This window comes from Anopheles arabiensis, chromosome 3 (assembly GCF_016920715.1).
Source record: "Anopheles arabiensis isolate DONGOLA chromosome 3, AaraD3, whole genome shotgun sequence".
Lineage (NCBI taxonomy): Eukaryota > Metazoa > Arthropoda > Insecta > Diptera > Culicidae > Anopheles > Anopheles arabiensis.
Genome location: NC_053518.1, coordinates 59,604,078 through 59,631,265, shown reverse-complemented (window position 1 = coordinate 59,631,265; position 27,188 = coordinate 59,604,078). Strand labels below are relative to the sequence as shown.

At 46.6% G+C, this 27,188-nt stretch overlaps 1 protein-coding gene across 4 annotated transcripts; it reads right to left on the bottom strand.

Annotated features, from left to right (window-relative positions):
• Positions 1–128: 128 nt before the first annotated feature.
• LOC120899844 (dmX-like protein 2) lies at positions 129–21,482 on the bottom strand. Of its 4 annotated transcripts, none has more exons than XM_040306123.1 (19): positions 21,168–21,482; positions 19,724–19,941; positions 19,483–19,628; positions 19,204–19,407; positions 16,767–19,128; positions 11,953–13,927; positions 11,126–11,212; positions 9,923–10,048; positions 6,228–9,855; positions 6,039–6,155; positions 5,373–5,937; positions 5,194–5,293; positions 4,327–4,410; positions 3,484–3,753; positions 3,337–3,406; positions 3,190–3,264; positions 2,978–3,111; positions 2,834–2,917; positions 129–2,712 (listed from the first exon to the last, which is right to left on the bottom strand). In XM_040306123.1, exons 1-19 carry the CDS (start codon positions 21,252–21,254, stop codon positions 2,512–2,514), a joined length of 10,533 nt encoding a protein of 3,510 aa, XP_040162057.1. In that variant the 5' UTR covers positions 21,255–21,482; the 3' UTR covers positions 129–2,511. The 4 variants fall into 4 exon arrangements, with proteins under 4 accessions (XP_040162057.1, XP_040162052.1, XP_040162055.1 ...); XM_040306118.1 differs by having other exon boundaries at positions 11,953–14,450; positions 17,251–19,128; XM_040306121.1 differs by lacking the exon at positions 4,327–4,410 and having other exon boundaries at positions 11,953–14,450; positions 17,251–19,128.
• Between the last annotated feature and the right edge of the window lie 5,706 nt (positions 21,483–27,188).

Below are 27,188 nucleotides of genomic sequence, written 5' to 3'. Positions count from 1 at the left end.
CAATTGGCTAAACATTAATTTCACTACCCCGTTTCTTAGCGGGTGTTATTTGCGGGAAATACGCCGAAAGATGAAAATACCCGACTTGGTACATCACTGCTCAGATAACACACAAAGACCAACTTCAATCAAGCTTGCACATAATATAACATTTATTGACAAATTAAATAAATAAATCCAAAGGCAAATCAATTGATCAACATCGCAAAACAAAACAAACGAAACCCATTGTCTAAAATATAACAGAATCTTATAAAATGTTTCATGCACTACGTATGTGGCTAACATAGAAGATTATATTATTAGCATTAGTCTCTACAACATAGCATTGATTCTAGGGAAGATGGAATAAATGAAATATTAGAAAGTGATTATATTGATTGCACGCGGTAATAAGAAACTCAAGAATAGAAGGAAACCCGTGAGCAACATACGAACTTAACGTGTTTGTAAAAAAATGTTTGTAACCAGGTAAAAGATATAAACAAAACTGAAATACGCAAAATTGCAAGAGCTGTATAACTCGCGGTTTTATCATGTATCTTACGTTAAATATCATTTAGCATAATCTGCTCAATACTTTTCAATCATATTGGTGTATCGGTCGGTTATGTGGCGCTGTTTGCGTTTACTGACTGAATAATTTTAACGGTAAATAAATTTCCTCAATGTTCTGCTTTCGTACATTTATGCTTAGAGACACATTACTAGGATCCGAGTTACGTGTATATTGCACCGTGTATATGCTGTTTTATTTCACCTTTTTATGCTGTATCGATTTAAACTTTTTCCGGTTGTGATGCCGGGGCTGTGTCGTAATTTTGTCTTTTCCATGTGTTACATTTAATTTTTGTTTGGTTTTAGGATGGATAAAGAGTAACAATAGAGTGTGTGTGAGTGTATTTTTAACAATAAACCTTCCGCGACTGCTTGCGGCATTATATAACCTGTGTTTGTTAAAGTTCAATTGGAGCATCGGTTTGAAACAGTTATTGGTTTGAGTGTTAACGCACGTATGTGTTTTTAACACGACCATTGAAACATTTGTATCGTTGAATTGCTGTAGCTTATACTATATAAATGAAATATCAAAGCGTTCGCTCAACGGCAGAAATATGTTAGTAAGAATTTTTGAAATAGAAAATAATTATTTTAAAACATAGCAATTACTTTCCCGAATTGAAAACAACAGCGGCGGCAGGCAACTGGAGATATACAAAGAAGCATTTTACAATAAAACGATAAAAACCAACCAGCAGGAATAATGAGCATCAACACAATACTCGAAGGAATTCGCAACTAATTGCTAAATACTAGTCGATTATCGGTGCTAACTATTCAGCTTAACCAGTTTACATAACACCCTTTGCATTTCATATATAGTCCAATTTCATTGCTCTATCTCATCTTTGCAATAGCAACACAATCGTATGTAAGTAGCACACGACGATCGTGTGACGTTACGTTCCATGTGTGTGTGTTTGTTTTTGTCTCCTCCCGAAAAGGGTTCCTAGCTGTTTACTGCCTTCAGTTCACTTTACTACCCCACATGGCGCCATTCGATATCTTTGAGTACACACACACATTAGTTACATCGCTTTGAATTTCCGAAGCATTCTGCCCTTTTAGCTCCTTCCCTATTTGTTTGATTATATTGTATGCGGACTGTCGTTTAATTTAATTTAATATGGATCCGTGTTTTTTTTGTTGTTTTGTTTTGTTTTATTTTTGGTATAACGTTATCCTATCGTTAAGCATCTCAATATGGGTATTGTCTGCGGTGTTTTGCATTCCTAGATTTATTATGTTCTATTATGCTTCATCTTCTTCATAGTAATCATCATTTTTCCCCCGATCCACTCTCACATCGTTACGAATACGTTCGCTCAATTAGTAGGGACGCGGTTTAAACCTTATACGAGTCGTATGAATGTATTCTATAGTATTCTTCCATCAATAACACACTTCCTCTCCCGTTAATGTCAGTCACATTCTTCATCGTTCATCGCCTGCCGGATTATACTTTCTAAGCGAGATGGGGTTTACAACGTCAATGCTTAACGTACATCAAATTGGTTATGTTTAACGATGAGCAAAACTATACGAATCTTAATATGATGTGAAGCTAAATCATATTCAAAGTTTTTGGAATAAAACAACATTAAATAATCCTGCCCTAAATCTTTACTCTGAGGTGGTTAGCGATTACGCATTCATACATGTCAACAGCCCAAATTATTGGTTTTGGTTCAAACGGGTCACAAAACAAACATTCATTTCATCTAGTTCTGCTTCCCTTCCCCCCTGCCACCTTCAACATAGTCATTCTATTTCATTCCGTTAATACTTGTAATAATGATTTCTACAACTTGTCTACTTAAAGTTTTTTTCGTTTCTATTCCTGTTTTTCTTTGCAATCCTTTTGTTATGCGTGCGCCATTACGGCGTGGGTCTTTCAGAATGGTGGTGGTGGTGGTGGTGGTGTCGTTTAACGAATTTGACTAAGCATTCTTAGTACAGCGAATGAACGATCGATTCGCGATCAGGTAGCTGCCGGACTTTCATTGAACCATCAGCACCGCAGGAAAATAGTCGGCCTCCTTGGTCTATCTGCAGCTGAGTAACGCCTTGCCCGATGTGCTTGAAAAAGCTGCTTCGAGCATGCTCGCCCATGAAACTGTACAGCTGGGTATGTATTGACAGGCCCCAAACCTTTTTTGTGTAGTATGGTGGCGCATTTGGGTAAAAAAAATAATAAAGGATCCATTTTTTTATTTGCACATCAAACCCCAATAATCAACACTTGCAGAAGTGTAAAATTAATCATGCTCACCTTAATATCACCATCAGCCGAGCCGGTTACAAACTGCTCTTCGTTCGGATCAATCGCTAAGCATTTGATTGGATGTTCGTGGGCCTGCAAAAAGTTATTATTAACTGTTTTGTAATTCTTTTTCGCAGTTAGTTGTAAGCTTACCTGGAACCGATGTCTCAGAATACGTTGACGAACATCAAAAATGCTCACATCACCTTTTTTACCGGCTGAAATAAGAAGCTGATGCTGTGGTGCATACGCTAGACTAGAAGCACCCTGATCATGACACGTAAAGGCTACAACGATAGGATGAAAAACAAGCGGATTAGCAAACAAAACGGGGAGCAAAGACTTGCATAACTCTTTACACTTACCCGCTACCAAAGCCTTCTTTTGTGGTAAAAGTGTATCCCATATTGCTACGTTTTTGCTTTCGGAGCTATGCCCAGCTGCATTGAAAAGAGGAAAACAAATCAGATATTACAACCCCGTTCGCAACTCCCTTCTAAATGTAAAGGTACCTGTTGCCACTAGACTGCATGATCCGAGAAATACGAAATCTGTGATTCCTTTGTTATGGCATTGGTACGTCTAAAAGGGTTGACACGCAAACACATATTAGTAAGTGGCACATTAGTTTGCTGACCATAACACTAAGCTGTACTTACGAAGAACGGGCGATTGTTTTGGCTAGCGAGGCCCACTTGCCAGAGGCTAAGATTACCATCACCATCAGCGATGCCAAATTTATTACCATGCTGCGAAAACCGGCAGCGTGTGACCTTTGCAAACGTTCCCGGAGAGCGTGGCGTACAGACGACCTGTTGATGACCCCATTCCCACATCTGCACCGAACCATCCTGTCCGCCTGTAAGGTACAGCGGCATTAGCGGATGGGCACACATTCGCTTTATGTTATCCACTTTATGTTTCAGCACCTTGTGGTTGAAGAATTGATGAAAAGTCAATACCATTATCTTGCGGGATCGGTACGATTGCTATTAATTATTAATTAATACGTGCATAATACACAACACTAAAGCAAGACAGATTGAAACAATCAAATGTATGTTTAAACATTTAACCAAACAGAATGCTGAAATGTGACGGATCATTAATGAATGAATTCATACATTAAGGTATATTTTTGAAAACAAAATTAACATTGATAATGAGTGCAAAAATTAAATTCATTATAGTTACATTCATATATATCTACAATTGTGAACGTAAAACAAATAATTATTTAAAAAAAATGTGTTGTGATACAGATATATGTTCAATAGTGCTTTCTTCACAAACAGAAGCGTATATCACGGTTCAACATACTATTTAATCTATGCCAAATATTATAAACAAACGTGAAACATACAGCAAACAAAGTACAAAAGCCGACAAGCCGATATTTGAAGGGGATTTCATAATTTCAAAACTAAACATTAAGGAAGGAGCTCAACTATTAAAAGGTTAAGTACAAAAACATGATGAATCGATTCAACAAAGTAATGTACCGGTTTCAATAAATGTTTAGAACGATCGATAACCAGCTTGCAGAACCGTGGACACTGACTACCGGGGAATGTAGCTCCTTTGATCTGCACGTGTATGATAATTTTTCCAACGTTTATGTTAGCACATTAGGATGAATTATTCGGAGGAAGGACATGTTTTTGCCATGCAATACCGTCGTATAGTTTATACATTAAATTTCGGTACATGACGGCAAGAAGAGTGATCGGCACAAATCCATGTATATGCATTACAAGCAGAATGAAGAAGAGAGAGAGAGAATGGTTCAATATTGGTTTTAAACACATGGTCATTATGGCATAGGCTTTACATAATTATAGGAAAAATATTATTCATCATATAATGAAAGCAAATAGAAATAATCTCAGAGACAAATGGCAGCAGACAATAACATACACTGGAAGAAACTAAAGTAATAATAGTAGATATGTCTTCAGACTATTTACCATTTGGCATTATAGATATATCTATTGTTAAAAACAATAACATAACATCACTTAGCGCTATGCATTTGCTTAGACCATTTTTAGATAGTTAATTATTTAATTAATAATAAACTCCCTAACTGGTGAGAATTGCCCGTATCCGTAAACATTATCAGATGAAATACAAAGATGAGCCTTTGGTTAAAATACGACGCAAAACAGAAAGCATTAACTGTCCATTAACACGCACACATTATGAAGATTTGTACATGTTTCGATTATATTTTCCAAATGAATGCATTTGGAATGCGGAATGGAATAATACGCATACAAACTATTCACCGACAATGATTGCACAGTGTAACAGTGAAAATTTGATGTTTTCTTTAAAAATTAATTGCTTTACCACAAGTAAATACATACCACTGAAGCTCCGCGACCTGATTGTCCAGCAATGCCAGGTTGGGGACTAGAAGGTGCACCATAGTTTTGAGCGCTGCTAATGTTTTGATTAAGCAGATGCCTAAAATGTAAAACGGAATGCGCGTTTGAGTGTAAGTAAAACCACGTGCACAATATTACCGGTGGTATCCAAAACTTACTTATCCGTCGACGTGTGTATGACGAGAAAATTGCTCGAAGCGAGGGATTCGATGTCCTTGGACAAATTCATGATGTCCATCTCGCACTCATCCTCCATCCAGTTGGGCGACTCGAGCAACAACGATATATCCATTTCCTGCACCTCTCTGGGGGTGGCAAGTGCGAGCAGGCCAGGATTTACCATATTAAGACAGAAGGCTGATATCTGCTCCTGGTCTTTGTGTATGATTCGCACCGGTTCTGGAATGTTTTGATTGTGCTGCTGATGGTGCGCCAAGCTTCCATTGTTTTCATTGCCGACGGGCGTTCCGGAGTCAACAACCGAAGCGGATGCGGATCCTAGTCCGGTTCCAGGGTCGAACGCACTGGAGGAGGATTTTTTCTTGCCGAACACAGCCCGTATAAAGATTTCCTGTACGGATTCAATGCGCACCAAATAGTTCCACAGCCGTCTAGCGGGCGCTGATGCGGCTAAGCAAGGGCTAAATGGCGTGTTGGAACGTTCCAGCAACGAGCGATACTTGTGAATGGCTGGACCCTTCGCTTCGGATTCAATGAAGCAGCCTGGAAATACAATAGACAACATTTAAGCAACATTAACGCATTCAGCCGAATGAGCTAATTAAACCTAACATAAAACTAGCGTTGACTGTCGCACAAATTACCTGGAATGTAATCAACTGAAGCAGGTCCCCGATTTTCGAGCTCCTCTTTTAGCAGATCTTGCCATGATGACAACGATCTCAATATGCCATGTACCAACGGACTGCTCACAGGAAGTTCTAGAGCGAAACAACATTAAGGGAATGGAGTAATACGAATGCAGTACTGATTGGAATTAGCTAACTACCTACCTTGCATTTCGATGCCGGCGATTGCAATGAACGATTGCAGTTGGTTCTGCGCCACGCGTATTAAGGCGAAACGCATAATGCACCACGAGTAGGAGTTCGGATTCGAATGTTCGGTATTTTCAAGTCGGTGTTTCCGGACGGCGGCCGACACTTGCGATGCTTTGGGGTCGTTGTTTAGCGGATCGTTGAACACATCCTCATCCTCGTCTTCGTCGTCGAGATCCGATACGGCCGAGTCGGCCGAATCATACTCCTCTTCGTCCGCCCCCAGTCCCTTGGGAATCGGTTTCGTAAGGAAGTACGACACCATAGACATTTCCGGCGGCACGAACTGCTCCCGGTACGTGGGTTTGTCCTCCTTCATGTTCGATGCACCCTGGGGTCCAGCGAACGGTCCCAGCAGTTTCATGTTTAGCTTCACCCGATGCTTCGTAAGCGATGTTACCGCACCCCAGACGCTACCTTCCGCACTACTAGCTCCAGCCTCGGCAGAACCCTCCATGCTTTCCTGCTGCATCTGCGCCTGAACGGTCTGGGCCGTTTGCGCGTGCGAGGTAGCCTTGCGCAACAGCTTCTTTACGCCACCGCCGAACAGTGTCGACCAGGAGCTGTCGCAGAAGTTCTGCCCGGCTAGACGGTACAGGATGTGACAATCGCACGTGGTCAGAGCGTACACGAACAGCGCCATATAAGCGGCCACAAACGACTCGCATAGCAGCACGTTCAGCCGCGGTGTATCTTCGTCCTTCTCTCGTGCCAACAGCGCTCGCAGGTTTGTCACGCCGGGCCATTTGGAGGGCGGTGTGCTCACCGCCAGCGGTTCATCGGTCGAATACTTGCGACGTCGCTGATGAGCTGCCGCGTTTGCCATCAGGTGCGTGCTCTGGCAGCTTGCGTTCAGTTTCGCAATCGTCTCCATGCCGGGACTGTGGCAACCTTGGCTACCACCGTCGATCGACGAGGACGACTGCTTCACGCTGAACGTGTCCGAGTCGCACAGCGATTGGTAGATGCAAGCGGAAAGCGCGACGGCAAGATCACGCAGGACGAAGATACCGCTCGGAAACGTGTACGCGCGGTTCATGTGCGGTGGTGTACGCATGTTGACCATCGTTTGTAGCATATCGTGCGTGTGCGATTGGAGATAGCGCAGCGGGTCTGCGATGACTGTTTTGTTACCGGCAACGCACGCACTCAGCAGCGGCAGAGTGGTCGGGAATGGCAACGGGCTCAGCAGCTGTTGCTGCGTTTTCTCCTGCTGCAGCTCTTGCAACAGCAGCACTAGCTCCATGCGAACCGAAGCTAAACCGCCACCGCTAGCACCGTGCAGCGAGCAGTAGCTTAGCAACGTTCGCAGCAATGTTTCGTTAGCCTTCAGCCAGCGTTTGCGTCTCGCCGCCCTTTGCACCTTTGCTTCGAAGTCCTGCTTCTCCTGGATTAGAATTTCGTGCAGGGTTGGTTTATCGTGCTGGAATTTGTTCGCCAGCACGGGTGTATCGCGATCCATCGCTTCTGCGTTCGTCGTTGTGTCTTCAATGGCGGTATTTTCCGAGTCGCCGGTGCTGTAGTTACACAGCTGCTTCAAAGCTTCTACCTCGCGCTCCAACCACACGTATAGCTGGTATCGCAGCTGTCCACCGTCCACCTCAAAGCCGGTTGCAAGTGTCGAAAGCTCCTCCATGAGTATCTTTAAACACGCGATAAACTTGAGCTGCTGTGCCATTATGTCCAGACTGCCACCGCCGGCAGAACCGCCATCTTCGAACTCAGTGTCAGTGTTCTTAATGAGCGGCAGGCTGTCCGGTTCTGGTTTTTTCTTTATCTGTATGCCTCCATCATCATCGCTGCTCTCACAGTCATCGCCGGCAGCCGCACCGTCATCATCCCATACGATTTTAAACTCATCTTCACCACCATTGAGCTGGGTCGACACCGGTGCTCCCCAGTCCATAGCTGTGCTGTTACCCGTACTGGCACCCCAATCAAACGATGTGGCCGTTTCTTTACCAGTGGTTTCGTTACTCCAGTCTAAGGTACCTGTTGCGATGAGTGTACTCTGGTCCTTTGCGTCGAGTCCGCTGGCGGGACTTTGCACATTGCTCGTTTCCTGCTCGATCACCTTGGTCGGCAATTTGCTCAGCACCTCCAGTGCCAAGGCTGGACAGCCTGCCTTGAAGTGAGCGTGGGCAGTGGTGAAGTAAAGCTGCCGTTCCAGGGGCGTAATGGAGTCCTCAAGCTGAATCTGCTTATCCGTTGCTAACCCGCCTGACACAGTGCTAGTATCGCCGTAGCTGAAGCCAGCAATGACGACCTGTGCCCTCTTCTTGTCCTGTGCCGAGGAGGCTATGTGCTGCCTAATGAGCAGTGGGTGGGTACGCAAGTAGACGTAAAAGTTGAACACGTTCGGGTTTGTCGAATGACCGGCGTCATGATGGGAGGCGCTGCCAAGAGCAGCACTTTCGTCATCGAAAAGGGGATGCATGCTACCAATCTGGCTGTCCAGCAACGTGCTCAAGCTACCGGAGTAGTCCTTCAATATCCAAAGTGCCATCGAGCGCAAGAATGGATCCGGATGCGCACGACTGAGGTCCTGATTTTCACCGTTCTTGTCGCATCCCAATACCTCCTCGTACAGTAGCTTCTTGAAGCTCGGCGGCGTGGCATCGTGCTCTCCTTCGTACAATCTCGTAATCACCAGGGCGAGCTGCAAATCTTCCAGCTTCGTTAAGCAAACTTCCAGCGCGTCATTGAGCGAATTTGCCAGGAGGAAGAACGCAACGGCGTGCTCGAATCGCTGCTTTCCTAGCAGTGCGAATGCATTCTTCAATGCCGCCTTGCGCCAGCGATCCTCGGCGAAATTGTTCGCAAAGAACGCAGTCATCTTTTCGTCCCTTTTCGAACGATACAGTCCCCATACGACTGATTTCTTTTTCATCGCCATATAGTAGATGGCAGCGTCGAGCGGATCCTGATTGGCCTGGAAGGACGCCTTTGCCAGGCGTTCGATGCACTGGCGCAGCAAGTTGTTATTTCGCAGCCACCATCCGACGCCGAGCTCCTTCAGCACGTGCCACTTCGGTTGACCTTTCACGTACGATGGGATTAGATTCAGCAGCTCTTCCTCGCTCTCCGAGTGGAATGCCCACACGATGTTGGACGTCCCGACGCCCTGCTTCTGGAACGAATGGCGCTGTGAAATCGGCAAACATCGCAGCAAATAGTTGTAATGTTTCATTGCTAGCAAAAATCGAAGCCCGCAGTCGTCCAGCGAATCGGTCGAAATGTTTTCCGTGTTCGGTACGCCGGTCAAATTTTCCTTCGCGATCGCCGTTTTGGCAGCATCGATCGCAAACCGCTCCGCAAAGTCAATGTTGCACGTAGATACTGTATCTGCCAGCGCGAGCAGATGCATCTGATCGAGCGACGACAGTCCGGGCAGATGGGTGTGGGTCAGCAGTCGCGAAAGCAGCTGCCCTTGGCGGGGACCAAAATGGGAAAGGAAGTGCTTTTCGGGCAGCGAGGAACGTCGATCCATGTGGCGATTCGTCTCACCACCGCCACTTTCATCGTCCAGCAAATCGTCAAGCGATTCGTCCGCCGTGTTGCTTTCGAACAGTTCATTGTAATCCTACACATTGGAAGCCATGCATCGGATTAGACAGTTTCGCAACATAGTTTTTGGCGCTAGAGCTTACCTTCACTTCGTCATTTTGCTGCAAATTGCTACTGGTCGATTCTTTGTCTGCTGCCAGCAGAGTCCACAAGGGCAATGGAGGAATGGATGTAATTTCCGCATAGTCTAGCGTTAGCTCCTCTGGAATCTGATTCGGTGTGGTACAACACATTTGTAGTAAGTATGTTATGAGATAATAATACAGCACTTTCTACAACTTTGCATTCATTGAGGCATTAAATCAATATATAAACTTATATCGTGCTGCTGTAACCAACATAGCATCTACAACAACTGAGCTATCACATTCTTCAACAAGTTTTGTGGATAGGATACATACACACGTTGCATCTTTGATTAACTATTTCTTTACTACAGAGAAGTGGTAAATTGATGGCAAATGATATCTAAACTTAATTCGGATAGTTTAGGTTTGCATACAAAATACGAAGAGATAAGTATCAACTACCTGTTGCAAACAATTGCTAACTGTTCTAATGCTACCAATCCAAAGAAAATGATATAAGACTCACAGATACAAGAAACACAATTCCATAGAGTTAGAAAAGATTAATACCCGAATGTGATAGATAGAATGATGATTTGTTTTGCAAATGTTTTCATTTATGTTAACACTGTGTGATAAAACAATTTAGCACAGGGAAATGGTGCCTACATTATGTTACTTTTACAACAAAGATAAGAACAAGATATAATCACAAAATGTTTTTTTTTTTCTTCTTTACGGTGGCAAAGATAACGGGAATGAAGACACAAAACGTGTAGGGGTTTCTAAAAAAAATACATGTTGCTGAAGAACCAGAGATTCTTTTATTAAAGATTTTATATGAAGCTGTGCATGTTACTGTTCTTTGTGAAAATATAAAGGAGGTACACCATTGGAGAAATAAACTCGAAAAATGGCAAGAATCCCCGAAAGATTTTTTCCCCTTTTTTGGAACTCAACAATTCACATACATCTTTCAAACACTAAGGGGTACATCAAGTCGAGAAAAATAATATTCATTTTCAACAACGAGTAGTTGAGCATCATTCGATACAATAACACAAGGGTAGCAAGAAAAGGAGAGATATATCAAAAGCTTCAAAGTAAGTAAACCAAACCCATCCATTTGACATATAGAAGATGAATGTATATATTGAATCTGAGCAGCCGAAAATGTAGAAAAGTGAGAGAAAGTGTTAAAATTATGAAAAACCGCACCTGTGTCGTCGATCCTCTTGGTTCAAGAGGACTAACGGTGCCTGCCGGGCAGCTAATGGAAAGAGTGCGAGTTCTAGACCAACCACGCTGGAAACACACATATAAAACAAATAAAGAAAAGATAATGGAAACATGTGAAAAGTGATAGATAGTAAAAGATAGGAGAAGCGCAAGGTCCGTGCGATGGCATCATTTGCATGTGGAAAAGTGTGCCGGAAAGGAAAATAAAATGGAAAGTTTTGATGAGATGAACTTGTGCTGTGCTTATCGATCCGCTATGGCTAAGTAATGCAGAATGGTCGGAACAATATAGCGCAAGAACCGCTATGCCCAAATGCGTGAACAATCGATCGACCGATCAATCATGCTAGTGAGAAGTAATGGTGCTGCTGCTGCTGCTTGATCAATCACCAGATAGTTGGTCTAACGATTCAACGATGCTTTCAATGCATTCCAGCTGCTACTTTCGTCACTATCGTAAGCGTCTGAATCGAGCAAACTAAGGATGACAACAGTTGCACTAAAAGATTAGCAACACAAGGTAAATATTAGCGACATACACGAACACTTATACATAAACACGCACGCACGTACACACACACACACACACACACACACACACACACACACTGTTCCGTCGGTGGGTGTCAATTATGATCCTGTGCACACTCCACTCGTCAGGAGACGTGCTATGAAAATGATTGCACTTTGCTAGAAGTGCCATAATGCGATAGAACCAATACCGATTTGGAAGTGATGCGGATGGAGCGGGAAAGGGGGAACTGGGGAAAGGTCAAATGTTTGAGCTGTTCACCAGCCAAGCATACCTGTCGGTTGAGACTTTCCTCGTCTCCTCCGCATCCGCGCACCGTATAGGAACCGCTGATGCAACGAACAAGATGGGCTAGGATCGCTTTAACCCAACGTATTTTGCCCGAGTTCAGCAGCTCCATCAACTGTTTCGGATGGTACTGTGGCAGTACCGGGCAGGCAATGCGCGAAGCCTCGAACAGCCCATAGTCGGTCATGTAATCGTGATGGCCAGGTTGCTGCTGCTGATCGGCCGCAGCTGCAGCGGCCGCCACCGCACCTATCTGCCCAGTGCTAGCCGCAGCAAGTGTTTTCTTCTTCTTCGTATCTGCCGACGATAGCATCTGGTTAAGATTGATGGAGCTGACACGAGACAGAACCGGCATCGAGGACACGTTCGCCAACCGGCGCTGGGTGCTGTCCTGCGCCATCGAGCGAAGGTCCTCATCCTTTAGGTTGCGCGTATCGTACATGTCGTCAATGTCCAGCTGCGGGTTCACGTTGTACAGGCTGTTGCTCTGCGGCTTCCACTGCGAGTACACATGCATCTCGGAGTCCATCCCGGCGACGAAGATTCCGTCCCGCACCCACGAGATCTGCATCGGTAGCGGGGGCAGACCGTCGGCCGTCGTGAGCTCGATCTGGCGTAGCTTCATCCAGCGAATTTCGTCGTTGAAATGTGGTTGCGCCAACGAGCTAGCCTTGCGTAGTAACGGCCGGTTCGTCGATTGCGATTCCTTCATCGCTTTCATGTTCGACTGTGCCAGATCGCTGCTAACGGGGGTGAAGAGTAGGATTTTGCTGCCAACGGCAACGGTAAGAATGTGCGATCCATCCTCCTTGGAAACCCAGTCCAGCTGCACGAGATGCTTTTGGGTGATCGGGCACGTATTACCGTGTTCGGTGATGCTTTTCCGCAGCGACTGCAGCGTGCTGAAGCTTGGTACGGCCAGCAGACCCGTGCCCGGTTTCGCCAGTGCCTCTGGCGTAACGTCGCCATTCACCGACCGCGGTGACCTGGCATCGTCATGCGAGAGGGTGTGCAGTACCTGATTGAGGCGCTGCTTTTTCTGCAGTGTGCGCGTGTCGTACAGGTAGCTTAAATCCAAGTTGTGGTCCACCTGAATGCGGGGCAGATGAATATTTTTCAGGTGTATAGTATCTTCAAGCACCCATTCGCTGCCACCGGTTGACTCGCACTCGTAGATGGCCACACTCAGGTTGACGAAGCGCGTCTCCGGATCGCTGCTCTTCGTGGGTCGCGTAAACGATTTGCCGTACTTGTACGCGCAAGCAATTCGCCCGGAGTAGGCCGCACTTATGTGCAGCAGCTGCCCGTTCACATCGATCGTAGATTCCTGATCTTTGCGGATCATTTCCCACTCACACCACTCGTAATGGGGCACCTGGCTGCTCTCACTCTCACCGGCACCTTTGCCGCCCTCCTTGCGCGTTGTGCTTTTACACTTCCAAAAGCGCACCGTCGAATCGGAGCACGCGGTAACGATTATGTACGGCGCAAAACAGGCTGGATAGATAGAGGACGAGCTCAGATGACCGGCTGCCGGTGCAGCATGAATGACATCCACACCGTCCGGTAGTGGTAGCTCCTGGGTGCACACTTTCGTTGTGGAAATGTTAACGTGCGAAGCATGATCGAGCGGTGCCCGATGATGGCCAGCGCTCTTGGGCAAATCGTCCGGCACTACCGAAGGTCGGTGAAGATTCTCGGGATCGTCCAAATCCTGCACAAGGTTACTGTCCGGCACGTACATCATGCTGCTGCTCATTTCATCAGCCGCTGCCGGCTGTGAGGCAATTACGATGCGCCACATGTGCAGCGTAGTGCCGTTCTGTGTACGCTCCAGCACCACGAGATAGAACGGCTGCTCGAACTGGGCGTTGCGCTGCAGATCCACCATCGCCCCCATACCACCGTCCATAAGTCCAATGGTAGGCTTTAGGTCCGGGTTTAGCCCATCCGCATCGATGCTCGATCCAGCTGGAAGTGTGGTGTTCGCGCCAGCAAACGGATCCATCGATTCCGTGCGCTCTCCCGTGATTAGCTGCTCCTGAAACACGTGCAAAAACTGTGTGTTCTGCCAATCATGGGTCGCATCGTCGATCGCATCCAGCTGTATGATGCACCCGGGTCGGGCGGTCGATTGCTGCGAAACGATCTTGATTTTGTCGTGCAATATGGGAGGCAACATTCCAGCATTCTCCGAAGACTCGGTTGAGAGCGACATCAGCGAGTCCATCCTACGGCAGCGTCGCTCGGAGCTCGAAATCTCGGCCAGCAGCGTGCGGGCATCGATCACGGCTTGATACACCCGCAAGCACTCACCGTCGCTGGCCACGAAGCAGGCGGACGGTGAGTTACTCAGATTGCCGAGCGTTGTGCTGGGAAGCAGTGTCGGTATCCAGGCGACGTTACTGAACGCAGATATTTCCGGCGAATTGATGCGCGCGAGTTCGCTCACCCCACCCGACTGCGACAATGGTCCAACGGCATCTACGCGCCACAGTATCAACTCGGAGAGCGACATACACGAACACTTATACATAAACACGCACGCACGTACACACACACACACACACACACACACACACACACACACTGTTCCGTCGGTGGGTGTCAATTATGATCCTGTGCACACTCCACTCGTCAGGAGACGTGCTATGAAAATGATTGCACTTTGCTAGAAGTGCCATAATGCGATAGAACCAATACCGATTTGGAAGTGATGCGGATGGAGCGGGAAAGGGGGAACTGGGGAAAGGTCAAATGTTTGAGCTGTTCACCAGCCAAGCATACCTGTCGGTTGAGACTTTCCTCGTCTCCTCCGCATCCGCGCACCGTATAGGAACCGCTGATGCAACGAACAAGATGGGCTAGGATCGCTTTAACCCAACGTATTTTGCCCGAGTTCAGCAGCTCCATCAACTGTTTCGGATGGTACTGTGGCAGTACCGGGCAGGCAATGCGCGAAGCCTCGAACAGCCCATAGTCGGTCATGTAATCGTGATGGCCAGGTTGCTGCTGCTGATCGGCCGCAGCTGCAGCGGCCGCCACCGCACCTATCTGCCCAGTGCTAGCCGCAGCAAGTGTTTCTTCTTCTTCGTATCTGCCGACGATAGCATCTGGTTAAGATTGATGGAGCTGACACGAGACAGAACCGGCATCGAGGACACGTTCGCCAACCGGCGCTGGGTGCTGTCCTGCGCCATCGAGCGAAGGTCCTCATCCTTTAGGTTGCGCGTATCGTACATGTCGTCAATGTCCAGCTGCGGGTTCACGTTGTACAGGCTGTTGCTCTGCGGCTTCCACTGCGAGTACACATGCATCTCGGAGTCCATCCCGGCGACGAAGATTCCGTCCCGCACCCACGAGATCTGCATCGGTAGCGGGGGCAGACCGTCGGCCGTCGTGAGCTCGATCTGGCGTAGCTTCATCCAGCGAATTTCGTCGTTGAAATGTGGTTGCGCCAACGAGCTAGCCTTGCGTAGTAACGGCCGGTTCGTCGATTGCGATTCCTTCATCGCTTTCATGTTCGACTGTGCCAGATCGCTGCTAACGGGGGTGAAGAGTAGGATTTTGCTGCCAACGGCAACGGTAAGAATGTGCGATCCATCCTCCTTGGAAACCCAGTCCAGCTGCACGAGATGCTTTTGGGTGATCGGGCACGTATTACCGTGTTCGGTGATGCTTTTCCGCAGCGACTGCAGCGTGCTGAAGCTTGGTACGGCCAGCAGACCCGTGCCCGGTTTCGCCAGTGCCTCTGGCGTAACGTCGCCATTCACCGACCGCGGTGACCTGGCATCGTCATGCGAGAGGGTGTGCAGTACCTGATTGAGGCGCTGCTTTTTCTGCAGTGTGCGCGTGTCGTACAGGTAGCTTAAATCCAAGTTGTGGTCCACCTGAATGCGGGGCAGATGAATATTTTTCAGGTGTATAGTATCTTCAAGCACCCATTCGCTGCCACCGGTTGACTCGCACTCGTAGATGGCCACACTCAGGTTGACGAAGCGCGTCTCCGGATCGCTGCTCTTCGTGGGTCGCGTAAACGATTTGCCGTACTTGTACGCGCAAGCAATTCGCCCGGAGTAGGCCGCACTTATGTGCAGCAGCTGCCCGTTCACATCGATCGTAGATTCCTGATCTTTGCGGATCATTTCCCACTCACACCACTCGTAATGGGGCACCTGGCTGCTCTCACTCTCACCGGCACCTTTGCCGCCCTCCTTGCGCGTTGTGCTTTTACACTTCCAAAAGCGCACCGTCGAATCGGAGCACGCGGTAACGATTATGTACGGCGCAAAACAGGCTGGATAGATAGAGGACGAGCTCAGATGACCGGCTGCCGGTGCAGCATGAATGACATCCACACCGTCCGGTAGTGGTAGCTCCTGGGTGCACACTTTCGTTGTGGAAATGTTAACGTGCGAAGCATGATCGAGCGGTGCCCGATGATGGCCAGCGCTCTTGGGCAAATCGTCCGGCACTACCGAAGGTCGGTGAAGATTCTCGGGATCGTCCAAATCCTGCACAAGGTTACTGTCCGGCACGTACATCATGCTGCTGCTCATTTCATCAGCCGCTGCCGGCTGTGAGGCAATTACGATGCGCCACATGTGCAGCGTAGTGCCGTTCTGTGTACGCTCCAGCACCACGAGATAGAACGGCTGCTCGAACTGGGCGTTGCGCTGCAGATCCACCATCGCCCCCATACCACCGTCCATAAGTCCAATGGTAGGCTTTAGGTCCGGGTTTAGCCCATCCGCATCGATGCTCGATCCAGCTGGAAGTGTGGTGTTCGCGCCAGCAAACGGATCCATCGATTCCGTGCGCTCTCCCGTGATTAGCTGCTCCTGAAACACGTGCAAAAACTGTGTGTTCTGCCAATCATGGGTCGCATCGTCGATCGCATCCAGCTGTATGATGCACCCGGGTCGGGCGGTCGATTGCTGCGAAACGATCTTGATTTTGTCGTGCAATATGGGAGGCAACATTCCAGCATTCTCCGAAGACTCGGTTGAGAGCGACATCAGCGAGTCCATCCTACGGCAGCGTCGCTCGGAGCTCGAAATCTCGGCCAGCAGCGTGCGGGCATCGATCACGGCTTGATACACCCGCAAGCACTCACCGTCGCTGGCCACGAAGCAGGCGGACGGTGAGTTACTCAGATTGCCGAGCGTTGTGCTGGGAAGCAGTGTCGGTATCCAGGCGACGTTACTGAACGCAGATATTTCCGGCGAATTGATGCGCGCGAGTTCGCTCACCCCACCCGACTGCGACAATGGTCCAACGGCATCTACGCGCCACAGTATCAACTCGGAGCAGAATCCAGACGGGGCGCACACATCTTTCGAGCGATGCATCCCCGCGGAACGGTTGCCCGTCCCACCTCCGGGTTGCGCCGGCTCTCCCGTCGGTATGTCCGGAATGTTGTGGTGCGACGTCGTCAGCAATAGCGGCAGCACTGGATGGCAAGTGATGTCATTCACCCGGAACCGATGACCGGAGGCACGCGAGGCGTGCCCAATGCTGAGCACCTGCGAAAACTTGCTTCGATCGGCAAAAGTCAGCTGCCACAGGTTGAGCGTTCCGTTCGAATGCTTTGTGACCATCGAGATGGTGGGCGAGGGTGGAGCGGTTAAAATATCGGCCTGTTCGAGTGGGGCACCGTCCGCCCCAGTATGGTCCTTTTTCGAAGCATGGTGGTCACCAGTCTCCTCGCCTCCGCGATCCTCCGTCTCCGCATTGCTGGCCTGCTCGGCATTATCATCTTCGTTGGCCTCATTTTCCTCCATCACGCTCGGAAGCGACGTGACCACATCGCTAACAACATCCAGCTGTCCGGCATTGCTCAGCCCACCTGGACCGCACGACGATTTCGGCCCGCGCATGATCATATCTCGGAAGCCCAAATTGCCGCCGGTATTGTAAAGGGCAACCGTAGTGGACATCGACATTGCGTCTCCCAGCGGGAAAGCCGACGGGATGCGCGTGGAAAAGGAAACCTGCGCCTGGCGGTACGAGCCCGGATGGTACTCGTCCAACCACTCCACCACCCAAATCAAGTAGCTGCCGTCGATCGGATGAATCGAGAACAGCAGATCCGGACTGTGCTGCCAGTCGCGGAGCAGGCAATCGATCTTCATATCCAGCGAATCCGTTACGTGCAGATTTCCATCGTTCGCTAGCGAATTGATGGACGTGGTGTTCGAAAGCGAATGATGGCTGGGCAGCCCGACGTGCGAGCCTGCTCCGATCGAATGCGAACGATGCTGCGAATGCATTGGTGGATGTTCCTCGCTACTGTTACTCTCCTCCTGGGACAGTGCGCTTCTAAGCTGCCCCTTTCGGTGGTGATCGGTTATGGAACCGTCCTCCATCAGCAGACTTCCACCGGGGTCGTTCGCACCGACTCCTCCCCCACCCTCACTATTGCTTCCGGAGGCATTTTGCATCTCCTCCTTCTCGATCACCTTGCGCGTCATCTCCTGCAGGATCCCTTCCGCTTGCAGCGTAAAGTGCATCTCCTTGTTGTTCAGCCAGTGCAGTATGAAATTGGGCTGCGTGGAAGGGTCGGTCGTGTGCATCGACGGCACCAGCGGTATGTCCGTTTCGGCGTTTATCGACGCGGCTAGGTGAAAGTGCAGCCCGGATCTCATGCCCGTGCCATGGTAGCCGTACGAATGGAAGTCGTGCACACTGTACGTCGAGGGTAGCGTCGGGATCGGCGCATTGCCGAACCCAGAGCTAGCTCCCGGTCCACCAAAGCCCGGTCCCATCCCGTTCAGACCGTTCGGTCCGCCGGTGCTGTGTTTCGCATGGCGGCGTATGTGGAAGCATGTTTTCATGTGCTTCAACCGTTGCATAAACCGATGCTTGTGCCGATGGGTGCGGAACTTTGGGTTTTGCGATGCCAGCGGATCAAATTGGTTCATGTTCACCAGCCCATCTTCCGGCAGCACCGTCTCTACCCAAATTCTGCAGATATTATCCAGACACGACGTGACCAACATGTTCGACACCGAGCCTTTCGGCATGTACTTGCTCGTCTTGCGCCACGACAGATGCGTTACGGCACGCGGATGCGCGACGTACACAAACCCATAGCTAATTTCCGGTGTACCCGCAAAGCTTTGGGACTGTGACTGATCGAAGCTTTTGTTAGGAAACAAGGCTAGAATAAAAGATACAATGTTCGTTCGTGTTTAATTGGACAAACCGGTGAGAAAATGGACCAGTCAATACGTACTGTATTTGTTCTCGTACCACACCTTCACCAGGCGATCGCTTTTGCCGGAAGTAGCGAACAGCGTACCATCCGGGCTGAACGCCATATGATGGACCGGTGTTGCGGTGTGACATTTCCAAACGCAATCCCACGAGCTGCTATCGGCTTCCTCCTCACCGGTGGGCGTTTTGGGATCACGCTCTCCTCCGATTTCGAATTTAACCGCTGGAAAGAAGAGCACACAAAAAACCGGCGTAAATTAGCAACTACACAGGATTAGCGCCTTTCCGGTTAACATACAGCCCGGCTCGTCATCATCCTGCTTGGATAGGCGCTCGTGCCACAGCTGCAATACGGTCCCTCCCGTCAACAGACGCGTTCCCTCGAGGTTCCACGAAAGCGAACTGATATGGGACGCTGCCTGCAAGCTTCCGGTTTGCACCCACCTAAAAAATAACAATCACAAGATAAATGATATAAGCCATACGCATTTCTTCAGTGCCGCAACCCTCCCAAAAGGGCTCTCTGACAGTGTGCTTACTTGTACTCCAATCCGTGCGTTGACGCCCTTTCCGTGTGGATTAGAGGCGTTGGTTCAAAGATGCATACCTTGTCCTCGTACGCGGCCGCTATCTTTCCCGTATCGGTGCTGGCATCTAATGCCGAGATGCGAATGTAGTTGTGCACCGCACCGGGAATGATCTGCACTCGCTCGAAGTTGCTCGCTAGCACCACAATATTACATCCTGCCGCGTATGCCTAAAAGAATGTCACAAAAAAACAATGGGTAAATAAAACGGCATACAGCTGAGTCAAGCCGCCAGTCTGTAATGAAAATGTGAAATTTCCATGTTGTTGTGGTGGTTGTTGTTTTTTTCTCGTTTCCTTCTGTTCAAAGTGACAGAACAAATAGCCCCGCAGTACGGTTGATAACTGGATGAACAAACAACACAAGCAGTAGGCCATGGTCTCGCGTCCGCACATGACCTGTGGAGCAGTTCGTCCTACCTTTGGCTTATCATTGCACGAATCTAGTTCTACATGCAAGCATATCGCGCGATATCAACACAAACAATGATGTTCACGTGCAAATTGCAATCAATTTTAGCAACCAAAAACGGTAAAACCCATCTTCGAAGCGTAACTGGTTTAAGACGTTTGTAATAATGGTACATTTGCACAATCGAAAACTCCACTAATATCCCCCGTAATCAAAAGATTGATATCATATGGAGATAATTGCACCGTCCGCGTTTCTCCTCTCCGGCCGCAGGAAACAACACCACTGTGCACATCACATCAGGTTGTTGTTTCGCGTAAGTAGTCGCACATGAGAAATGTGCGCGTGTGCGTGCGTATATCGATGAGAATATTGGGAGAGCGTTCACAAACGAGAGAGTGAAAAATTATCAGTCAAGTGACTATCAAACGTCACCGTTTTTCCATTTTTCGATTATTTCACTATTCCTGCCCGAATGTGGGCAGCTTTTTGGCAATGGATCAACGTACGTAATAGATGTACACAGTTGCAGCATGACCCTGCTAAACTTTAGTTTTTTTTCGCCCTTTGGGCATTTATTGATTTTCACCTGTGGTGTAGAGTGGGAACACTTTACATTCGCCGCGAGAAACCCTCTTGTTCTTCACATAACTGTGTCGCCTGCCGAGCTTTACGATAAGGAATTTCGTATTTGATTTTTGCTCCCTTATTTGAAATTGCCCACTTATTTACACAATCTCACACAATCTCGTCTGGTTGCCAACATGTAAATCGTTCCACTGACCACTTCCACCATATCACTTGGCAGAGGCATAGAAAAGGGTAGAAAGGTCGGGATAGGGGGGGAGGGTTGTTTCTAGCAGAGTCCTTCGTGAATGACCGTGAATCACCATCAATCACCCCGATCACGGGGTATTTCGTAGAACACGGGGGTCTGTTTGTCACCCCCTAATTCTAAATCGAACAAATCAAAATGTGGACGTACTGTGAAAGGAACACCTTCGACGGATCCGACAGCAAAACAACGATCGCCTGCATTACAGGCACCACTGAGAATCTGATGGCAATTCATTTTCTTCTTTGGTTGGTTTTATAACGACTGTGTACATAGTTTAACGACTGATCACCACCCGCACGGGCATGCTTTGCATCACGGATCACGGTTTTTATTTCGGAACAAAACGCAACGGAAAGCAGCGGTCGATTTTTCACACTACACCACTAACACCCCGAGTGTTGGTATTCTTTCCTTTCCGTGGCTTTGCGTTTTTGCCTAGGGGAAAAGTGATGAGGAACTGAATCCATTGCCCGCGGCTATAAACGTGCTGGACGGTGAAGTGAACAGTGTGGCCAGATTATGTTGGCAGATTTCGGTAGGAGCACCAACATTTTATTTGTAGTTTTCGGTAGGTTAAAACTCGAAACTCAGTTAAAAAGAAGTGTTACTTGTGGGAGGGGGGGGGGGAGGGGTGGGGGTGTACTAATGTGCAAAATGAAAGTTCCATCTCACGAGAATATGCAAAATGTTTATCTAGGATATGGATTAGATTTGGTTCAGCGGTTACACAAATGAAGGTCTTTCTGAAGTGTCGATCTGAAAATTGTATTAGCAATTATAAGAAAAAGAAAGACTAAGAAGCACATTTTCTTCTCAGTAGTGGTTACCCAAGCGCCACAGATTAAGCTTAAACGACTGGAAAATTAAATATCCATAGAAAAAATACGAAAGTTATAAACCATAGCTTCTCTGGTTTGCTCAATAGATGGAATGAATATTACAAACTCATCATTATATTGCTGTCCTTTTCTTGCAACGTGTTTCGACAAGTTTCATCCAATCATGACATATATAGCCTTCTAAATTTCCGAGCAAAAATCTACATGAATGGTTGTGTGGTCGGAAACGTGGGTATCAACACTAACGACCATTACTCAAATCTCACTTGCTTCAGTGCATGTGATTTGCATTGGAGTTTAGTATTTAAACAATCGTATCGCCGTTCTAGTTCTAGCGATGCATAACTTCAATGCAAAATCATACAACAGCACAGAGGAAATGAGAAAGCTCTCCTCCAAGCGTGGAAGCTCCACTGGTTGGGTATCCCACCAACAGATGGCGCCACCAGCTTTTTTGGCTATTTTTAGAATGCATGAGTCGTTTCCCGTCTGCTAAACGAAGTCTTTCTATATTCCGTTTAGGTTGAGAGCTTGAGTCGTTTAGAAGCTGTTTAGTGGTCGTTTAGTGGATTTGAGGCACTTGGGAAGTTTTTTTTTCTCGGGGCTCTACGCGAGCGCTTAGGGCTGCTGCAGTGCTCCATTGGATACGATTTTTGCTGGATTATTTTAATTCATTTGATTATTTGGCTGAGTTTTATAGATCAATGATTAAAAAAAATAGATTTTTCCTTCAAACCCTAAATATGCATATCGGTATTTCTGGTCACTCTGCCCACAGGGCAAGGCGAGCTTTCTGGCGGTCATCCTCAAGGTGTGTTTATTAAGGAGGTGAATTGTTAGCGCGTTTTCCGGGCGCCATCATTGAGTATTGTTATGTCAAATCGCATACAATTTTCTATACCCCCTCCAGCCCTCCCCGATTTTAATACCGGAGCCCCCAGTATTGTTATGTCAAGTCGTGAAATGTCAATTTGCTCTGAAGCACTTCACCTCCTAATATCCATACACCTTGGTCATCCTTCAAAAACCCTCGCTCGAAACGTCAAAAAACCGTCACAAGTACAGTAGGGGAGTCGATTATCCGGGGACAGATTAACCGGCGGGCGGATTAACCGTGTGCATGAGTTTGACAGTTGGCCCAAAGTGTATGAATATCAGGTGGTCTCGTCCTATACAAATTTACAACTAATTTCGGAATCAAAAAAACCTCCTTTTGACAGAATGGGTGAAATGAATTTCCATAGGAACGGTTCGCTTTGTTCTTAGCAACACATACGTAGTAGGGGAAAGCGGGGCAAAATGGGCATGTTTAGCAGTTTACTGAATATTCCATTGAATATGCCACAAAACACAATTATTCATGCATTATTGTATGCCTCCACTATTTATCTTTCGATTTAAATTGCCACATAGAATGAAAACAACTTAAAATCATGAAAACAGTGTAAAATAAAAGTTGATGTTTTACGAGAAGCTATTTTGACACGCGGGGTAAAATGGGCATAGCCCTGGGGCAAAATGGGCATATGTAAACAAACTGTGAAACGTCAAAACACTGGGGTAAAATGGGCCACAACAACTGCGCTTAGGTAATGGTCTATGCTTTTGCGCACCGTTTCGTGAATTGTATTTTCGTTCTATCTTTTGTTTTGCTGGTCAGGTAAGCCCTTAAAATTCTACCAAAAATATGTTGTGAAAATTAAAACAGTTTTTACACGTTTAAATCTACAAAATCGATTCTTTTGAAGCTGTGTCTGTTATCATTATTGAGGCGACAAATACAACACCATAGCCTCACCAAACGCCATTTGTCAAAAGTATCTGCCCATTTTGCCCCAAGCGTAACTGCCCATTTTGCCCCACGTGAAGCATTTTTGTATTTTATGTTATATTAGTAAAAATACGCATTCGATCGCCTTGCTTTCTTCAGACAAATTGTAAAGCAATATCAAATCTTTAATAATATATAATGTAAAACTTCAACGCATCCCTGTGACACTGGGTTAAGCTTATTTTCGAAGTGACAAAAATTACATCAATATGCTACTAAACCTTATTTTGCACTTTTCTTGGTTATTTGTTGTGTTAGGGTTATGAAACTTACATGGTGTTCATAAAACACTCTAATGAATACATTTTGAGCATTGGAAAGTAGCTTTGTAGTCAAATAATGCTTAAATAGAGGGTGCCCATTTTGCCCCACATGCCCATTTTGCCCCGCTTTCCCCTACACATTGGTGCCCTCATCGACGGCATTATTTTGATCCAAAAATGGATTTTAATCAGTTCAGATTTGGTTTAGCATGCAATCAGAAATATTTTGAGTGCTTTTTAAAGTATTTCAGTGCAAATAACGAAGATTCTAAGATTGTTTGTGTATTAGGCAAGTCATCAAAAAGCTTGTTTGGGGAAATGTTTTCTTCTTGGGGAAATGTTCTGATCTTCATACACTTTGAGTTGGCCAATCGTGGCAAACATTTTATGCGATGGTCTGATTTGCAAAAACATTTGTTGCGGAGCGGTCTAGAGTCTACCCAGGTGCCACAAATCCACTAAATGACCACTAAACGGGTTCTAAACGACTCAAGCTCTCAACCTAAACGGAATATAGAAATACTTCGTTTAGCAGACGGGAAACGACTCATGCATTCTAAAAATAGCCAAAAAGCTGGTGGCGCCATCTGTCTGTGGGATACCCAACCAGTGGATCTTCCTCGCTTGGATGAGAGCTTTCTCATTTCCTCTGTACCCAGTGGCGGATCAAGGGTATCGGGGGCCCTAGGCGGAACGACGAGTTGAGGCCCTCTGTAAATGGTAAATGTTGGTGGGGGGGAGGGGGTAGCGGCACTAAAGTTGCTGTAGGGAGATTGAACAGTAAACTTGAAGTGCCGTCGGGGCCCTCTTCGATCATCAGTCGCAAACTCTTCAATTTTTGCTGACGGGGGGGGAGTGCAATTGATTCAGCGGGGGCCCCTTCGCAAATCACATCCTTCACAAATCATCTGTCGCAAACTCTAACATTTTTGCTGACGGGGGGGGGGGTGCAAATGTTTCGCCAACCTCGGGGCCCCATCGGCCATCCTTCCGGGGGCCCTTCTCGCTAGTACTCTGTCCATACGGCATACTACAGAATGGCGATCTACGGGGCCCCTAAATCGGCGGGGCCCCAGGCGACCGCCTAGTCCGCCTACCGTTAGATCCGCCGCTGTCTGTACCCAAATAGCCAGCTCGAACTCCATAGCTGATTTGGGGCTGTTTAACGAAAAATCGTTCCGATGTCGTACTTTGTGGCTGATTAAGAGATAAGAAGTACTTTGCGGAACTACGGCGCTTTTTAACAATCACTCGGTACTCTTTGGAACTTTGCGGCTGATTAGCACTATGTGTAGGGTTCATGATGGAACTTTAAGGCTTGTTAAGAACGTGTTCCGAACTTGGTGGAACTTCATAGCTTTTTAATGCATGACATTGGTACAAGGTGGGTTTTGTCAATGTGTAAAAGACGGACGCCGCCAACCACCTCATTGCTGCTGTACAAGTTAGATTAGTTTCTTGAAGAAAGGATTGTCAGGGAAGTGATTGTGATTGTACAATAAATTGTGATACATTTGGTGTAATTTATGAATATTAAGAATTTAAAAATAAACACATGTGCACAAACAAAACAAATCCTGTTGTTTATTTCGTCGGTGACGCTTGCTTGAAAGTAAAACACAAAAAAATAATCCCTGGCACCCTAGCATAAGCAAGCTGCTTAGGCGCTATTTAGAAGGACCACCTGGATTTTTGATGCTGTTTAACTACTGCAAAAGGGGAATTTAAGCAGCGATCTTTAGCATGCCAAAATTGGCTGCTTAAGCAATTTTGGCTATTTGCCCAAATAGCCAGACCTAAATAGCCACGATGTGGGTTTTTTTTATGTGCATGTTTATTTTAAAACTCTAAAAGCTTCTTGAATTTAACATAATTTAATATAGTTTACTAAAAAAATTACAATCACTTTACTCAATATTCCTTCTTCAATTAACTTATCTAGCTTGGGCAGCAGCAACGAGATGATTGGCGGCACCAGTTTTTGACAATTTGACAAAAGCTACCTTGTACCGATGGCATGCATTAAAAAGCTATAAAGTTCTACAAAGTTCGGCACATCATCTTAACAAGCCTTAAAGTTCTATCATGAACCCTGCACATAGTGTTAATCAGCCGCAAAGTTCCAAAGAGTACCGTGTGCTTGTTAAAAAGCTTTATGGTTCCACCAAGTGCCGTTTCATCTCTTAATCACCCACAAAGTTCGACATCGGAACGATTTTTCGTTAAACAGCCTTAAATCAGCTATGGAGTTCGAGCTGGCAATTTGGGGAATTGCTTAAGCAGCTCATTTTGGCACGCTGAAGATCGCTGCTCTAATTCCCCTTTTGCAGTAGTTAAACAGCATCAAAGTTCCAGGTGGTCCTTATAAATAGCGCCTAAGTAGCTTCCTTATGCTAAGGTGCCATGGATTATTTTTCTTTGCGTTTGATTTTCAAGCAAGGCGTCATAGATGAAATAAACAACAGGATTTGTTTTGTTTGTGTACATGTGTATATTTTTAAATGCTTAATATTCTTTATTTACACGAAATGTATCACAATTTACTGTACAATCACAATAACTTCCCTGACAATCCCTTCTTCAAGAAACTATATCTGAGATTGCGCATCGTGTATTAATACGGTCATGCATTAAAAAGCTATGACCCAAGTGCCACAAATCCACTAAACGACCACTAAACGGCTTCTAAACGACTCAAGCACTCTACCTAAACGGAATATAGAAAGACTTCGTTTAGCAGACGGCAAACGACTCATGCATTCTAAAAATAGCAAAAAAAGCGGGTGGCGCCATCTATTTGTGGGATACCCAACCAGTGGAGCTTCCTCGCTTGGATGAGAGCTTTCTCATTTCCTCTGTACTGTTGTATGGTTTCGCATTGAAGTTATCCATCGCTAGAACTAGAACGGCGATACGATTGTTTAAATATTAAACTTCAATGCAAATCACAAGCACTGAAGCAAGTGAGATTTGAGTAATGGTCGTTGGTGTTGATACCCACGTATCTGACCACACGACCATTCATATAGATTTTTGCTCGGAAAGTTAGAAGGCTATATAGGTCATGATAAGATGAAACTTGTCGAAACACATTGCAAGAAAAGGATAGCAATATAATAATCAGTTTTAATACGCCATCTATTGATCAAACCAATGAAGCTGTGGAGCTTTCATTTTTTTCTATGGATATTCAATTTTCCCGTCGTTTAAGCTTAATCTGAGGCGCTTGGGGAAG

Bases quoted from the DNA above. Each gene is read 5' to 3' on its own strand.
- LOC120899844 (XM_040306118.1), bottom strand. From the start codon at position 21,254: ATGAATTGCCATCAGATTCTCAGTGGTGCCTGTAATGCAGGCGATCGT. The intron at 3,112-3,189 runs GTAAGTGTAAAG...CTATCGTTGTAG, and splicing joins AAAGAAGGCTTTGGTAGCGG to CCTTTACGTGTCATGATCAG. The intron at 2,713-2,833 runs GTGAGCATGATT...TACACAAAAAAG, and splicing joins CGGCTGATGGTGATATTAAG to GTTTGGGGCCTGTCAATACA.